This window comes from Sinocyclocheilus grahami, unplaced genomic scaffold (genome assembly GCF_001515645.1).
Source record: "Sinocyclocheilus grahami isolate Dianchi unplaced genomic scaffold, SAMN03320097.WGS_v1.1 scaffold35.1, whole genome shotgun sequence".
In the NCBI taxonomy this organism is placed as follows: Eukaryota; Metazoa; Chordata; class Actinopteri; order Cypriniformes; family Cyprinidae; genus Sinocyclocheilus; species Sinocyclocheilus grahami.
This window is the reverse complement of record NW_015505214.1, coordinates 2,373,577-2,392,492: the sequence shown is the minus strand read 5'-3', so window position 1 is coordinate 2,392,492 and position 18,916 is coordinate 2,373,577. Positions and strand designations below refer to the sequence as shown.

The window sequence follows — 18,916 nt, the reverse complement described above, 5'->3', positions numbered from 1 at the left end:
CTCTCTCTCTCTCTCTCTCTCTCTCTCTGTGTGTGTCGTAAATGAACAGTTGATGAATCACACTTTTCTGAGAATAGAATATTGAAGTGGAGATAGCTAAACTGCAAGCTTACCACTGTTTTCAGAAAGCAAGTGCGTTTATCCACAGTGGAGAGAGAGCGCGTGTGCACAGGGTTGCCAGGTTGACAAAGATAAATAGCACACTTAGCAGATATTTCCGTATTGCGCAAGTGTGAAGCTCTGTTTTGGGGATTACGTCTCTTTATATCAGGCAACCCAGTTGTGTTCCTCTGCGGCCAGATTAAACCTTGTTGTAGCCTATATATGCTCTACTCATTCTTCTTTAGAAACCTCGCACTTTTCTACTCAATTTTAAACGTTGTAAAAGTTTAAACAAATTAAGCGTGGTCCACAGCAGCGCATGTGCCACAATATCGATACAGGGCCAGCTGTATCGATACTCGTATCGTCAAATCTTTGTGACGATACATCGTCGTATCGATATTTCGAACCCAGCACTACTTACTACTTCTAGATGGTGTAACGTTAGTTGGATCACGGACGGTTGGCACTGCTCCATCCTTCAGGAACAACTTTTGTGCAAAACCTGCTTTATACTGACCCTCATTCACAAAGCAGTCCGGTGTAAAATGATTCACTCAGACATAAACGAATTTCTGTAGCGTTGAGGGAGCATTTTCTTCGAAAACTATTAATCCACCTCGTCTTCAGCGGCTCAGATTTCGGGAGTAAATGGAGAGAGCTATGTGGATTAATACATCCAGCAACAGAACACCTAAAACGCTTGGGAGACATTCTCGTCAGTTTAGCCATGGCGGACTGTGTACAACTCGCTGTGAACTCGCTCAGGGCGGTTCTTCGTTAAAACGGCAGTGTCTGTCAACATTCGTGGGCGGGGCCTGTGGCTAATGTGACGTCACATTAGCATCAATGCTAAAAATAGGCCATTGGGAGACACTGCTTATTATTTATGGGGGATTAAAAAAAAAGGAGTGGGTGGATTTTTATCATTATAGGGTGGTTGTGTGTACACACTGCCAACACACATTTTTGTCCAAACTTGTGGATTAATGCTTACTGGAGAAGCGAACCGTTTCAAACGATTCAGTCCGATTTGGTGAACTGTTTCAACCGGTTCACTAAGAAGAACCGGTTAAATATATATATATATATATATATATATTAGTCTTACTGACCCCAAATTATTGATGGCGGACAGTGGTTGGTGAGATAGAAGTGTTTGTTTTGTGTTATTTTGAAGGGAAATCTCAGGTGTGCTCTTGATTGTTTCCAGCTGGAACTTTGATGCAAGAACAATCATCTGCTTTCTGAGCAAACGCCACAAATAAAATCACACACATGGATCTAAGTGACTTTTTTTCTCTCTTGGTACTGAGTCTATCATTACCGGTGTGTTGATTATATCACTGGCTAGGTGCACAACGTATCCAGGTTCACTAGGATTTCTGTTTCCCAGATCTCAAGCAGCAAGAGCTGCGTTTCAGATCTCTTATGTGGACTCGGTTCGTCTCCAGTCACATTTTCATGAGCTTGTCCCTTTGCTCCTGTGCGTCTCCCTTCGCTCTGTCTGGACCATGCGTGGGCCTGTTCTTTGGCAATGCAAAGGGGAAAAATACCTTCCTGTATGATGTCAGTGCTTAAACACCAGAGCAAAGTCGAACACAGTCTGAGAGAGGCCCTAAACTCACTCTCTACCAAAAACAGCAGGAGTGAGTATCATCTTTTTTCACTGCTGCCTAGGCCTGAGCGATAAAACGGTATCGATATATATCGACGGTACACCTTCTTCGATATCGATAGAAAAATTTTTCGATATAGCGCATGATATAGGCACATACTCTTGAGTGACGCAGACAGCACACACAAACACGAACACATGCTGAAATGAGTGCTGTGCCTGCCTGTGATGAGGAGATAGAATGAATATTAGTCGAATTTAAAATAAACATTTGCATTTGAATGTTTGGTGTGCATCAGGGAGCGTCATCAGTGGCGCAGCAAGATGCTGTGATGTAAGTGACGTTGTTGCATTTTAATGTTTTGTTAGTCTAGGCCACGAGATGTGCCGCTGCTGCGTTATTCATTGAAAATATTAGAGAAATACAGAAGCTCAATGCGGAGAAGATATTGAATGGGTTAAAACCGAAACCAAGCCATTCACACAGAACGCATATTCAGCGCATTTTTTAGAAGGACAAATACGACTGCTGCACTCGCGTCTCACAGAAGAGATGTATAGAAAGCCATGCAAATTTAAAACAGTTTAAACGTTTAGAAAACGTTTTATTGTTTGATTGTTAAAACAAAAAAATATTTGTTGTTTGTCTCAATAAATTGTAAATTATAAATACAGTGGTTCAATTAAAAAAAAAAATTATATTGCTTATTGTTTTAAAAAAGGTTATAAAAAATGTCAATAATTATCGATACCGAACGATATGAAACATTATATAGTTGATAATTTTTTTTAGCTATATTGCCCAGCCCTACTGCTGCTGCTTAGCAGCGTGACGTTCATGCCTTAATAGTCCTTTCTGCCGAGGCTGTGGCCGCTCCATTCATAGCGCTGGTCATCTGAGAACGGGCTTCTGATCGGGTCTGAATGAACAGCTGTGACGGTCATGAGTGTGCTGCTGGTCTAGTTTCTCCTGTCTGAAATGTTACTAGCGCTTATGTGGAGAGGTCCACACATGCAGTACATAAACATAGAATGGCCTTAGCTGACTGTTTAATGCATATAATGAATAATGAATTGGTCTACTTGTGTGCATATTTCTTTACTAACTTACAAGAAAGTGCTTTTAGAGTGTTGTGACAAATCGTCAGCAGCTAGTCAGAGTAGTCACTCCAAGATGACCTCAAAAAACAGGTAACTAGCAACAGTAAGAACGTAGTTCATAGGCAGATTTTAGCTTTGTGTGTGTGTACTTGTATTTGGAGTGGAGATTCAGTAAACAATACTCAGTCTGTCTGAGGCAGGGGAATAATCTGGTTTTGCTTCTATGGGAACTTCTGGCTTTTTCAGGCAACAATCAGAAATCTTATTGTATGTTATATCTTCTGCTATTTTTCATTTTAACTGGTGACAAATTTTAGTGAAGCCCTAGATGCTGCAGATGATTTCAGCTAAAATAACGTGCACTGCACTTAATTCAGTCCCCCTGGACAATGCTGATGGTTCAAGGGTCATACTCAAGGTTCAAAGTTCACTGACTTAGCATCAACCAACTGAAGATTAAAGCAAGTGCTGAAATTATTCCATTATAGAGGCATCTTTTTCTATTGACGGCCATTCAAAATTATATGGCAGATTTCAAATCACATGCTGCTTTGGCTGAGTGACTGCCATTGAGGTAAATGGGAATGCTAATGGATAGTTTCTGCAGGTATTATAGACCTCCTTGGTCTTGATCCCAGCGTTGAACTTTTATTCTTGGGCACAATAAAGGGTCAATTATTCTCGAGATGCTGTCATTGAGGAAAGCTCCTCTTTTGTCCTCTTATCGTGATGATTAAGACTATTATGTGAGGGGCCCTCGTGAAGAGCAGGAGCTGAGCCGGACGCGTGGAGCTGAGATGGTGACTCATGCTCTGAATACGCTCCGAGGAATCAGGTATTCACCAAAGTGTGCAGCTCACAGTCTCAACATCTGAGTCTATTTATCATCATGTCTGTTACCAGAGCACAAGGGTTTTAATGAATTCTGAAAGAATCATGGAATTAAGTCAAAAGGGCTGCGTACCGGCGATGGACTTTGTCTCTTCACACTTAATTTTTTTGTGATGTGAATCTGTATATTATTGAACAAAAATTCAGTCATTAGCAAGGACCTTGCCCTTGATCCACTAAACATAAAGATGCTGATGTTTATGTGATTTAAAAAGGAAAACTCTTTAAAAATCTTCACTGTTTTCAAAGTGGAGTTTATTATAGGAGACTAGTGTAATACATTCACTTGTCTGTGCACAGTATACAGTCTTTCAATTCTTGTCATAATCATGTAAATCTAGTAGATTATATCCATTTTAAATCAGAAGTTCAAGAAAGTGCACATCAAAATGACAGTTTAGATCAGGGGTGCCCAACCCTGCTCCTGGCGATCGACTGTCCTGCAAAGTTCAGCTCCAACCCTAATCAAACACACCTGAAGCAACTAATTAAGGTCTTCAGGATCACTTAAAAATTAAAGGCAGGTGGTGTTTGATTAGAGTTGGAGCTAAACTTTGCAGGACAGTCGATCGCCAGGAGCAGGGTTGGGCACCCCTGGTTTAGATCATTTGCTGTTTTTGCTGAATAATTAATGGCTTGAAGCAAAATAAAAGCTTCACAATTTAACTTTTAAACGTCGAGAGAAAAAAATGTTTTTACAAACTGAGTGACGAGTCAATAGGAACTGTGTGGTTGGATTTTTTGACTAGGAGTATTTTTTATATATGCTGTTCCAAGGATTTTAAAATTTAATTTAATTTTAACATGTATTTATATAATTGTATATATGAACATGTAAAAAATTTTAGGTCAGATAATTAAATTTAATCAGCAGGGATGCATTAAACTGATCAACAGTGACATTTGTAATGTTTAAAATAAGTTTGGGGGTAAATTGCCGACAGTAAACTGCTGCCGCGTTCTATTTATGACATGCTGACACAAATTTCAAATGATTTTTAACGGTCGTTTTTTCGCGTCCAGTGTAGACAGACTTTAGCTGATGCGGTGCGGCGTGACACGACAACTGTCGCGTCTGGTGTAGACCTATACAGTCTATGGTGTAGACGCGGTGTAACGGTTGCCTATTACATTACAGTAAATAATCTTTCACTTACCACATAAACAGAGTAAGGACAGATGACTGAGGACGATGGCGAATGATTTGCAGATCCTGAGCACCACTCACAAACATCTAATCTAAAATGTGTGGTAAGTACTGCCGCTCCATAGTATAAACGGACTACGTGCGATCGAGAAAGTGAAACTAAAAAGCGATCGTGCATTCAAAAGCAGTTTCAATGCCAGGTATAATAGCAGCTCCCTGATGCCCGAAATATATGTAGTATAATTACCCAATGATATAACTGCGAGGGAAAATATTGAAATATATATTTTCCTCCCATCTCGTATTTATTCCCTTTAGGGATTCCGTATACACGTCATTTTCTTTCCGAACACGGTATTGGGATGCGGCGGATTGTGGGGGTATGGGGGGGGGAATCACGATGCCGGCTCAACATCGTGATGTCTATCAGCCATCGGCGATGGATGATGGCATCGTCTATCGGCCCAACCCTAACGCATGCTTTGTTATAACGATGAAATTATGTATTGTGTCGATACTGTCATATAGGATATAAAAGCAAAGAGGGGAGTCTTTCTGCCTTCCCTGCTCTTTCCCCGATTACTCCTCTCCCATCAGTTACTGTTCAGGTCGAAAGCAGAGACCGTGTAATTGAGAGAAAAACCGAGTGAGAAAGAGAGGGGACCCTCTGCAAAAGCGTCTCTTAGCATGCTGCCAGTATATGCTGTGAATGCAGGGGCCCGGGGCCAGCGCTGTTTTAAGCCTGACTTCTGAGAGTAGAGGTCTGCTCTCTGCACCAAACTTCACTCGCAGACCCTCGGGCTGAGAGCGCTCCGGTCACCTTCACTAAGCTCAGATCAGACAAGAGAGCGAGGAAGCAGGGGAATAAAGCAAATGAGCGCTGTAACTCTTCCAACGGTAAGAGCCGGTGGGTAGTGGCGGTTCATTTGGAAAGGAATAAGTTCTCGCACCGAGTCTATTGCGTCGTGACCCCCGCGGGGAGCACTCTGCACTCCGGCCCCTTTGGACAATGAACCTTCACCTTGCTGCCATTGCTTATGGACTTTTCTGATGTGGCTGGCTGAAAGGATGGACTGTATACTTTGATCTGCGCATGGCTTGGCTGATTGGTTGGCTGTATGTACATGCCCTGGTGTGCCCTAACACTGTTGTCATGGGAACTGAGGAAATGGAAACTAAACAAGTCTTTTTTTCAGTGCTGGAAAGGAGGGGGAATCTCCCATCTCTCTCAATGCTGGTGTTGACATCGAGACAAAGGTCTATTATTTGCACTCTATGTACCAGAACTGAAATCTCATAAGCGAGATAGATACACCTCAGGGTTACGTGAAGGTGTTTTATTGTTGAAGGATTTGTTTAGCAGGTTTTGTGGAATTTAAATATTTTGAATGAACTTGAGTCCATTGAGACATTTGCTTTTGTTTGCTTTGATTTAATTCAAGAGAATTCCTGCAGTAACGGTTGTAATTGATCGCATATTATTTGTGGTTGCCATTTGCAACGCATTAAACAAAAAATGTTTGTCTCATAGTGTTTTCATTTATAGGAAAAGTCTTTTGTCCCCTTTTGTCTGGTAAATCACTTTGATGTTTTTTTTCCTTTGATTTTATGGTTTTGTTTTCCCTTTTTACAATAAGCAGCAAATATTTTGGTATATGCTCGCACTGAGATGGTTTGAGTGCACTGCACACACATGAAACCTGTGCACATACAGCCGCTTCTCGTCTCGTTTGTGTCTTAAGTGAACCTAAATAGTTGAGAAAGAAAACACGTATATCAATTTATTAGAGCTGTTTATTTGGTCTTAAAGTGACAGCAGTCTAATAAACCTGCTGCCGTCTGTGTCATTAATGTTAAACAACAAAAGAAAGAAAATCTCACTTTTGTAATTTTAATAGGAATATATCCACATTTAATTTACACAATGAAGACTATACTGTTTTTTTATTTTTTTTTTGTACATGACATACAATTTAGGTAGTATTTATTATTTCTATTGCTAGAATGTTTTCACGTAGGTCCATTTCATTTCTTTTTTTGTTATTTTGTAGTTTTTTGTGATATCAAAATTGATGAAGAATTTTGAAATTTCAATGGTATCAAATATTTTAATATCATAACCTTATTTAAAGCAAAAATGTATATTATCATGAAAAAAGATATGATATAATATTTTGGTCATATTTACCATCTCTATTTTTTTGCTTTATTTTGTGTTTTGTTTAGTATTTTTTTTGGTTTAGTTTTTGTTAAGAATTAGTGTAAGGTCTAACAGGTGTACAAAAAAAAAGTCAAACAAAATGATATATATGTGGGAATATATATATATATATATGGATACATCGTGGATCATCCAGGAAACAACACAAAGTATTAAGATTCATTAAACATTTGAACGGGGTCATTTTTATAAATTCAGTTATTATTTTTCTTGTGGAGTGTATATATATATATAAACACCTGTTATGTGAAATGGCTTATTCAGGACAGTACTAAATAAAATAAAAAAAAAACATGCAATTTTTCATGAGCTCTCTTATTTTGTTAAAATTATTAACATATTTGCATATTCTGCAAAGGGTATGTAAACTTATAAGCATGTGTGTGTGTGTGTGTGTGTGTGTTGTCGGGGTGAATGAGAGAACACAGACTCGGTACTGATCGAAAGTGCCCCGTAGGGTGATTTATTGCCCACACACTGATCACACGTGCTCGGAGGAATGGTGCTCGGTGCTCGTGGGGTGAAGTGCCGTGGTGCAGATCCTTATCCTGGGGGGCCATCAGCGTCTGTGAAGGAGAAACAAGCATTCATGGCGCCTGGAGCTCCGTTGCAACTCCCCGCTGGTGTCTATTCTCCTGGCTTTTATGGCCAGCGAGAACGAGCTTCAGGTGCGCCACTCATCACGCACAGGTGTTGTGCTTCTGTGATCAGTGTGGCAGTGGCGTTTCCATGGGCAACGCTGATCTGGAACCGGGATACTTGCCACATCCCCCCCCAGGCGTCGCCCTGGTCCTGTGGGGAAACACACACAACTCGTTGTGGGGGTATTACGGGGGGGGGTTTTCTGTTACCTGCCAGATCTGCCCAACCGGACCAGCCCCGGGAGAGACCGTCCGCATTCCCGTGGTCGGCCCCGGCCCGATGTTGTACCTGGAAGCAGAAGTCCTTGAGTGCGAGGAACCACCGCGTCACCCGGGCGTTCGTGTCCTTCGCCTTGGACATCCACTGTAGTGGCGCATGGTCTGTGACGAGGGTGAATCGGCGGCCCCAGAGGTAGTACTTCAACTCCAGGACTGCCCACTTTATGGCCAGGGCCTCTTCGGGTTTCCGCGGGGGAGAGTTTCCTGCTGATATAGACCATGGGGTGTTTCTCTCCATCCCGGAGCTGGGAGAGGACTGCCCCTAAGCCGGTGCCGGAGGCGTCAGTATGGCCCAGGGGCTACGGGAGGGCTCAATGATTCCCAGTTGGAGCATCTTCTTGACTTCCTCCTCTATAGCCGGCCGGCGAGCTTCTGGAATCCGGTAGGGCCACTGCTGGACTAGGACTCCTGGTGGTGTGCGGACCTCATGCTCGATGACCGTGGTTCTACCCGGGCTCTCACTGAACAAATCCTGGAACTGACTGACCAGGGCCTCGAGTACCGCTTTCTGGGTCGCCGACAGCTGCGGTTCCACGTCCACTACTGGAGGGCCGGTATGGGCCAGCACGGCGAGTTGCTCGGGCCGGGGAACCCACTTCTTGAGCAAGTTAACGTGGTAGATTTGCTCCGTCCGTCGGCGGCCAGGTTGCCGCACCCGGTACGTCACCGGTCCCATCCGTTCCACTACTATGTAGGGCCCCTGCCAGGTCGCTAGGAATTTACACGCAGCTGTCGGGACCAGTACCACCACCCGATCACCTGGCTGGAACTCCCGGGCCTGGGCGGGCCGGTCGTACAGGCGTTGCTGGATGCGCTGGGCGGTCACGAGGTGTTCTTTAACCAGAGGCATGACTCGGTCAATCCTTGCCCTCATTTCCCGCACGTGCTCGACGAGGCTACGAAGGGGGGCGGGTTGGTTCTCCCACGCTTCCCGAGCGACATCTAGAAGGCCCCTGGGCTGTCTCCCAAACAGCAGTTCGAAGGGGGTGCAGCCTGTGGTACTTCACAGACTCCAAAGAGCACGTACAGGATCATGAGGTACCAGTCACGCCCATCTTCGGCCACCACCCACTTCAGCATCCGTTTGAGCATCTGGTTAAACCTCTCCACCAAGCCATCCGTCTGTGGGTGGTAGACTGACGTCCTCATCTGTTGGACCTTGAGGAGGTGACAGAGGTCCGCCTTGACCCGGGACATGAAGGGGGTACCCTGGTCAGTCAGGATTTCCTTTGGGATCCCAACTCTGCTGGTCAGCAGAAATAGTTCTCGGGCAATGTTCTTGGCGTTGGCTGCCCAGAGAGGAATGGCTTCCGGGTGGCATAGTCCAGTATGACCAGGATGTGCTCATGTCCCCGGGCAGACTTCGGCAGCGGTCCCACCAGATCCATCCCGATCCGCTCGAAGGGCAAATCGATGACAGGTAGTGGAATGAGCGGCCTGGGGGGAGGACAACAAGGACGACTGTTGGCAGGTGGGACAGCTATGGCAGAAACGTTTCACTTCCGCCTCTAGTCCAGGCCAGTGGAAACGGTACCTGATGCGTTGGATGGTATTTTCGGCCCCTAGGTTCCCCACCATTGGGTGGCCATGTGTCAGCTCCATGACTGCCTCTGTCTTGGTTTTAGGCACGACCAATGACTGCCTCTGTCTTGGTTTTAGGCACGACCAATGACTGCCTCTGTCTTGGTTTTAGGCACGACCAAGAGGAATTTTTCCTCCCCCCGTCTCTGGGTGACACAGTACAGCAGACCATTTCTTATTTCAAAATTAGGGAGGGGGTGTGGGCCCGGAAGCTTGTCTACTTCATCAACGCGGCGCACTTGATCCCAACAGTTTCGCAGGTGGTCGTCCTCCCGTTGCTCCCTGCCAAACGAGCCCCCGGTCGTGACCTGCGAAAACACATTGAGGTAGACAGACAGAAGATTAGCTGGCTGACACTCACCCTCCCTCTCGCTGTCCGTCGCTAGGTAGGCCGGTCTTGGGCTGGTCGTGCCAGGGTAGGTCGCTCTAGGGTGACTGAACTGCCGGAATACAACAAGGCCTGCGCTGGTTTCCCCTCCAGCTTTACCATCCGGCTGGGGCCAGGGGAAAGTCTGTCCTGATGCAGGAAATACCGGGCCATCCAGGCTCGGGCCGTCGGTGCTGGGGGTTCCGTGGGCATTGGCTCATCCACAAAGTCGGGGACCGCCGATCTGCTGACTGGTTGCGGTGCACCTTCGAGCGGACGCCGCTCCATCACCCTTCGGGGCGCCAGGCCCGCTCTCTCCCCTGCCTCGCGGGCGTTGGTCGCCGCAGCGAGTTCGACCGCTTCCACCAGACTGTGGATGTCCTGTGGATTTCGCATACTGACTGGGTGCCTCAGCGGGCGGGGCAGTGCCCGTAGCAGCCGGTCGATGAGGACTTTCTCCGCTACCTGGTCAGCGGTAGGGGACCCGGCGAGAAGCCACAGGTGAACCAATCGGGCAAGTTGCGCAACTTGTGCTTTCACGGTCTGCCGTTCATCATAGGTCCATTGGTAGAATTGTTGCGCTGCCACCATGGGAGACAGGCCCACCCTGGCTAGAATTTCGGCTTTTAGCTCGTCATAGTTTTCATTCCGGGGTGCCCGCAGGGCATAATAGGCCTGCTGCTCTTCTCCGGTGAGGAAGGGGGTGATGATGCGAGCCCACTCTTCCGGGACCGACCACTCCCGGGCCGAGATAACCTCAGGTATGGAGGTAAGCCTCGATGTTGTCGTTCTCGGTCAACCGGACGAGGTATTGGTGAGCCTTGACGGGTGCTTCCGGGAGGGGCATGCGCCCCGCCACGCTGGCCTGCAGTTGTTCCTCGACCCGGTCAGTATACTCCTGTCGTGCGGCCAGTCGCTCGGTAAACTGCTGCTGGCGGGCCGAGAGCTCAGTTAGGCGGCGTATGACCTCTTCCATTGATCCTGGGGAAGAGAGCGGTTCTCCTAGAAGAAGCACAGAGATTGTTACAGCACCCTGGCGTTACAAGTCTGTGTCTCAATTCACCTGTAGTTGCCCGCATTCTCCACCATATGTCGTGGGGTGAATGAGAGCACAGACTCGGTACTGATCAAAAGTGCCCCGTAGGGGGATTTATTGACCACACACTGATCACACGTGCTCGGAGGAATGGTGCTCGGTGCCCGTCTCAACTCGGTGCTCGTAGGGTGAAGTGCCTGGGGTGCCGTCGGAGTCTGTGAATAAGGAGAAACAAGCATTAATGCCGCCTGGAGCTCCATTGCAACTCCCCGCTGGTGTCTCTTCTCCTGGCTTTTATGGCCAGCGGGAACGAGCTCCAGGTGCGCCACTCATCACGCACAGATGTTGTGCTTCTGTGATCAGTCTGGCAGTGGCGTTTCCAGGGCGACGCTGATCTGGAACCGGGATACTCGCCACAATATATACAGTGGGGCAAAAAAGTATTTAGTCAGCCACCAATTGTGCAAGTTCTCCCACTTAAAAAGATGAGAGAGGCCTGTAATTTTCATCATAGGTATACCTCAACTATGAGAGACAAAATGAGAAAAAAAAACCAGAAAATCACATTGTAGGATTTTTAAAGAATTTTTTTTCTCATTTTGTCTCTCATAGTTGAGGTATACCTATGATGAAAATTACAGGCCTCTCTCATCTTTTTAAGTGGGAGAACTTGCACAATTGGTGGCTGACTAAATACTTTTTTCCCCCACTGTATATATAATAATATATTGATTTCAGCCTGTTCAGTGATGTTTTTTTTTAATGCTGGTTGCATCATATTACAAAATTCTTCTTTTTTTGATTGGTGTAATGGCCATTGTTCCCTTTGTGAAGTAAAATAAAACGTAGTTTTATTTAAAAGTAAAAAATATACTTTTTTATTTGCAACTATGCCGAAAGGCGAAAGCTTAAATGAACAAATTTAATTTGATTTTAATTTAATTTAATCCATAGTTATAATATTTGTATGCCATAGTATATCCATAGTTATCCAAGGTACATCAAAGAACATCATAATAATACCATGGTACTTTTTGTACTTTTGTTGTAACTAAAGCTGTCAAGCTTGCAGTGTCTCTTTTGTACTGAGCTGAAATATATGTTAGATTTGAGGCACTAATGGGCAGTCGGACGAGCTGTTGTTTGCAGTTTCCAGTTTTCAGATCTCTTTGGTCATTTGTCACAACTCTCACCTGAAATATCTTGCTGAATTCCTCTCATTTCAAAGCGCTCCTCAAGAGCTTAAGCAAAAGCGGTTGCAAACTTTGTTTGTGTACGGTAAAATGTAATTGATTCTTGAGCATAAGGGAAGTTCACTGGCAGCCCCAATGGTACCCTGTTCGAGTAGTTTGTTGTCATAGCAACAATAAAATTAGCTGGCCCTTTTCTGTCAGATGTAATGTTTTGTGGCAGCGCCACCACAGATACACAAAAAGCAAACCTGCATATCGGGTGTATATATGTGCGTTTATATTTTCCTAGAAAACAACCACCTCACATTGTTACCCTTGATGTTTGATGTGTCAGTTCGCTAGGTTTACGACTGATTTGTTAATATCCCTGCTGAAATAAAAAAACTGCTAAAACCAGCCTAAGCTGGTTGACTGGTCTTAGCTGGTGGAAGTAGATGGGTTTTAGCTAGACCCTCATCCTGGCTGAGCTGGTCAAGCTGGTATCCCAGCCCGGCCAAGCTGGTTTTAGCTGGTTGGTCAACCTGACCAGCTAAGACCAGCGTGACCAGCTAAAACCCCTCTAAACCAGCCTGCAAACCAGCTATGACCAGGCTGGAAGACAAGTTAAAACCAGCGTAAGCTGGTTGACTGGTCTTAGCTGGTTTTAGCTGGACTCCCAGCCTGGTCATGCTGGATTTGTCTGGTTTTAGCCGGTTGGTCAGCTGGTCTCCCAGCCTGACTAGCTTAAGAAGTATTCAAAACCCCTCTAAACCAGCCTGCAAACCAGTTATGACCAGACAGAACCATGGTGGGTTTTAGTTGTTTTTTGTCTTGCTTTGTTTTTTCAGCAGGGGTATATTTTTTAACTTAATATGTTTTCATGCCGTTAGAATATATTACATTCCTCAGTACAAATTTATCATAATGTATGTTTTTTCCCCCAAATACTATATTTTTTGGAGAAAATACTATGGTATTCCTTGAAGTACTTTGGAATACCATGTAAATACTGTGCTAATAACAAAGTACCATGGTCTTACCATCATTGTACGACCAAAATACTTTTTTATTGCTATTTCTCATTATTGGACATGTTCATAGACTTTAATAAAATAGTGGACTATAAACAGTTTTCTGTTGTATTTTAGTTTTTAAAAAAAACAAAAAACAATGTTGATCTAGTTGATTCCAGAGAAAACCCGCAAGTTTGTTTTCCTCGCTTGTGATGTGGATGTGATGCCGACCGTCCACATTTGTATAATCTGCCTTACAAACGCAGCCATGCCGCGACTGACCCCAGGGAATCTCTGCTCCAGATTGGGAGGCTGGATAATATTCTCGTTCCGTTGTCGTGGATACAGATGCTGTATTCGTCATGCAGCGCTAGCTGTCAGCTGTCAATCAGTGCGAGTGAAGAGAGCTGCTGCTTTGACATGTGAGCACGAGTGTCAAAAGCAACCCTGAGGCGTGACTGTGCATTTTCCAAGGAGCGCTCAGTTGCATATGCTGTTATTGACTGATTGAATCGCCTTATCAGGGGGTGCTGCCCCTGGCACGTCGCTCGACATGCACGCGCGGCGTATGTATAATTGTGTGTGGGTACATGTTGGCATGGGTGTCAGAGAGAGCGTTAAAAGTGATGGGTACCGCTGTAGGGAGAGATTAACTGGATTTCCTACTGTGACTTGGGCAGTGTGATAAGTTCGTATTTAGATTTTAAGCATCTTCAGATAGCGCCAGGATTACTTCCACTAAAATCCAACCTCCTGCTAACCTTACCGCCCTGAAACTTCAAACACATAAACACACACACAAACGCTGCTGCAAGAGAACGGATCAGATTTTCCATTATAAAAAAGGTTGCATCATTGTTATATCATTTTTGTTTGGAAGCCTGAAAAAAAAGGTGATTGTGGCTTTGCATCTCACAACTTCTTATAATTATGGGAAATGAAGTCCGATATTTTATTTCTCGCAATTGTGACTTTATATCTCATGGATGTGACTTTATTTCCCATAATTGTGAGAAATCAACTCACAGTTGTGACTGTTTCTCCTAATTGCAACTTTATATTTAAGTGCAATTGTGTTTCACACAATGACTTTATAACTCACAATGTGACTATAGACTGCACAATTGCGGGCTTAGCCTATTTCTTTTATCTCACAGTTGTTTTATTTTTTACTCTGAAACAGAGTTGCCTTATCTTTGTTTCCATTTAACTCGTCACAATGACTTTCTTCACCATCTTTTGAGAATCCAGGCTTCTGAACTTGATTTTCTTCTTTAACCCCATATCATTCCTTTCTTCTGTGGAACACAGAATGAATGAACATCTGTTTTCCATAGAAGGAAAGTAAATGCTCATTTGTACTGCCAAGGTCCTAAAACAACAACAACAAAAAACAGTAGCCCATATGACTTTTATGCCATATTTCAATTCTTCTGAAGCCTTTGGATTGAACAGACAGGATTCAAGTTGTTATTCATCTCCTCTGGAGACCCAAAAATCTAATGTCTGTGCTCAGTTAAAAACAAATGCTGCTAATTTGACTGGTGAGTTTAGCTGAAGTAGTTTGTCAACTCTGTAAAGCTTCTCCATTGACACTAATATACTATGAATTTTGAATTTGAGTAGCTTAAGCTTGAATAAACTGCATTTGTAAAATGCATTTGTTGAGAGCGTCTCAACTCTGTCTTCTTTTTCCTGTTTGCTGATCTCACCTCTGAAATATGGAAGTGGATTCCCGTTCTCATGCTGATTTTTCAGTCTCATTTCTCTTTGGGAGTTCACAGAGTACACATTTGTTTCATGGGAACAAATATCTACAAATATAAGAGAGTAACTTAACATGCAGTGATTTTAGCCTCCTGTATTTGTTGATCCTGCAAACCAGACAAACTTTTACTTTAGTTTATGTCTACTGTAGTACTGGAGGCTTATTTTTTGTAAAACCAAAATTACGATATGACTTTGTGTAGTTATCAAATCGCAAAGACTGTGATTTGTTTAAGTAGATATACAGTATGTGCTGCAGTTTTCATAGTAAAACACATGAGCAGCTTATGATCTGTGTTTTCTGTCTCTCATAGCGACTCTCAGAGTAAATGCCTCACAAACTTGTGATGAGAAGCTCCTTATAAACAGTTGTTAAAAAAAAAGAGGAGCTTTAAGAGCTTCTTGCAGTTTCCTGACAGAAAATAGCTTGAGGATTTAACAATTGAAAAGAAAGTAATTGACTTCTATAAATATTATTGTTGTTAAATACTATTATTTTATTTCCAATTAATATTTAATATTTTGTTAAATATTTTAAGAATAATAATTATTATAATTCTATTTTTCTTAAATACTTCATTTTAAATACTTAAATATTTTAGTTTACTGTGAAATAATAAAAAAAAAAAACTTTTTAACATTATTATTATTGACTTATATTGATATATAATCTATATAAAACCTGGGGCCTATTTAAATGCAGTTTTAAATGTATTTATTTTTAAATCATTTAAGTTATTTTAATTATGTATTTTTTTAAATAGCTCTATTTTATAGTGAGATATTGCAGTCGTAATTTCTTATTTTGTTTAATAGTTTTAGTTAGTTTATTATTATTATTATTATTATTATTATTATTATAGTCATATTGATATATAAGAAAAAAAAAAGGCCGAATTGTGCAGCACTACAAACAAGCACCAACATAACCAAAACAAACAGACCTTTAACTTATTTTATGGCATCTTAAATCACAGTTTTTATTACAAAAATTGCAATTGTGTGTGAACTGCATGTCTACAGATGCAAACTATATAAGAGCTCCAATTAAGCCTTTTCCATTTTTTCCCCATAAAAACCATCAATCACTTCACAGAGTGTTGTGTTTTCTCGTGTCTCTGCAGGAGCCGAGGGCTGCATGGGTCCAATGGTCATGCCCCCAGGGAAGAAGGCAGAGGGCCCCAGCAGTGGGAGCGTGGCACGGGGTCTGAGTCAGCTCTACCAGGACACCGAGGCAGCTGACCTCTCTCTGGCCCTGTCTGCCTCCCTCAGCCGGGCTGAGGACGAGGAGCTGACCAGCCTCAGCTGGCTGCACGAGAGCACGGATCTTCTGACCAGCCTGGGCCACTCGGGCCTGCGCAGCGTCAGCCCCCTGCAGGACGCTAACGGTGGCCGCGAGCCCTCCTCCTCGCCATCGTCCTCCCCTGAGCCCAGCGAGCCACCCTACCATCTGTCCACGGGTCCCAGCCGCAAACCGCCCTACTCCTTCAGCTGCCTCATCTTCATGGCAATAGAGGACGCTCCCTCCAAGCAACTTCCTGTCAAAGACATCTACGGCTGGATACTGGAGCACTTCCCCTACTTCGCCAGCGCCCCCACTGGCTGGAAGAATTCAGTGCGTCATAATCTGTCGCTAAACAAATGCTTCAAGAAGGTGGATAAGGATCGCAGTCAGGTGAGGGCTTGTGTTTCTCTGAGGTTAACTGAGGATCAAGATGTAACAGAGCCGCTTGTTTTATTGGAATGCACACTTTCATCTTCCTGAGTGATTTTCCATCAATAGTTCATCATCCTGATGGCTTTTAAATACTTCAGCCAGAGGCATTCACATGTTCTTGAATGCTTTTCCTTTCCATCTACAGTCTAGGAGTTATGGAAACTTAGCTTTTACCTTCATTATTGGGCCAATTGGGTTCATAATAAAGAAAAAAAAAACACATTTGCCAACTTCTTCGAAATGTACTATTTATATTCATGACGTTTTCATATGAATTTGACAAATTTTTATACCAGTTTTAGTAACTTTTTCAATTAAATTTTTTTGAAAAATGTCAAGTTGTACTATGCTAATAGCATTTTCCTTACACGTTGAACACATAATCTAAATAATTATTTCCAAGTTTTTAAATATATTTTTAATATGTAAATTTAATTATTAAATTATGAATCAAAACAGATTAATTAATTAATTCATAAATATCATTAGCACATGACATTTTTACAGCCAAACCTGTCATAAAAAGGTCTAATTATATGATATTTCGCACAGTCGTTAGGGTCTGCAGGGGTCTTTTCTATGATATCATATCCTGTTTAATGTTTGTTTGTTTTTTGCATGTTGGTTGAACCACATGAATTTTGTAGGTCACATCACATGACTTTGCAGACAAATGTTTTTCAAATATTAATAGCAGTGAAGCAGTATTGTTAAAATATTTTGTATTCTCTAGGAGGTAATAATAAGAGGTTATGCCAAACTACTTAATATTTTTTCACATTGTCCCCCACAGCAAACAAAAAATGTTTACAATAATAAACAAAATTAGACAAAATAAAATAAACAAATAAATTTTTATACAGACATTAAACGTCTCAATGTATGAATTGCATTTTAGCATATTTTTAAATAAATGAATAAATAGGACAGTACAAACGAGCAGCTTGTCACTAACCTATTAAAGCAGTATTAACCTTAAATCAAATTCCAAATATAATTTTTGACAGATGAGTTCTAAGTCAACAAAGGCTTATTATTTATGGTTTGTTTCTAAGAGATTTTATGAATGTGGGCTGTGGATATGTAAACAAGTCCATAATTATAATCAAACTATAGTACAACTGTAATCAATGCGTGACTATAATCAAAATGCAATCATGCTTTTTTTGTTTAGATATGACAAATAACGTTAAAATCGTACATTGACATCAAAACAGATGAAAAGATTAACAAATAGCTCTGGCTCTGCTCTGGCAGTGTGTGTTTGTATTATTATGTATATGTGCTCCTGTAAGAGTGTGTTTGTACCTGTCCTAGCTGTCATCCTGTCATTTGGTTCTTAACTACGACCAAAAGAGTTTTCCATGTATATGTATTCCCATAGCAACCTAGCTGTAGTTGACATGAAAAGCATGCTGTTTCTGTAGCAACAGCAAAACTGATTGGCTGCGTTGCTATGTGTGTGAGTAGATCTGTATATGTGTGTGTGGGTAAAATGTGGGAGCATTTCAGAGAAGTGGCATGAAGCACAGTGATCTGTTTTGATGGGTAAAGTTCAGGTTGCTTGACCAGTTGTATCATATTTCACCGAGTACAAAATAAAGTAAATCTCTGGCAGAAGACCAAACTAATCTACTGAAATTGACATACAACCCTTCTAATATAGACTGTTATATTCAGGCAACATAGGCTGGGATATATATATATGGGTTGTGATATGTAGGGAATTAACTGAATTAAATTTGAATGTATATGTGTTTAATTTAGTTTCATTTTCCAAATGTTTTTTTGTTCTTTTTTTGTCAAGATTTTTTACTTAAAAGATATGTTGGTCTCTCAATATACTTAAATCATTAATAGCCTCTTTTGATTTGTTTAAAAATGGTATTAAATCTCACACACTTCAGAAGGGTGTGTGAAGGAGAAGGGCAAACTAGTGGTTTAACAGCAGACTAAGTATAATGATTCACAGTGTGTTACTCAATAGCAGATGTTTAGACACTGAATGCTGAGGTAGATCAGTCCCAGCTTTCTTACAAGCCTCAGTCGTCAAAGATCCAGCCAAACACCACAGGTTGAAGATAACAAATGTGTCCGCACTTCATTTTTTGCTTGAGTACTAAACATATGCAATTTTCAGTGCTCTGTGTCTGTGTGTGTGTCTGTTTTAAAGGAATCATAATTTACACTTTTTAACACTTTTTTCCCTCCCTGAAGTCCACTTATAATGTTAGTCAAGGTTGCTTAAGCCAAAATCTAATTT

The 18,916-nt window shown here is 42.4% G+C and overlaps 1 protein-coding gene across 1 annotated transcript in view; it reads left to right on the top strand.

The window, feature by feature from the left end:
• Nucleotides 1-18,916, top strand: part of LOC107581482 (forkhead box protein N3-like) — a 56,204-nt gene that overhangs the window by 23,441 nt on the left and 13,847 nt on the right. Inside the window, exon 2 of the mRNA XM_016267060.1 lies at nt 16,061-16,611. Within this exon, the coding sequence (XP_016122546.1) occupies nt 16,075-16,611 (537 nt within the window). The 5' untranslated portion in view covers nt 16,061-16,074. The remainder of the gene's footprint in view (nt 1-16,060; nt 16,612-18,916) is intronic.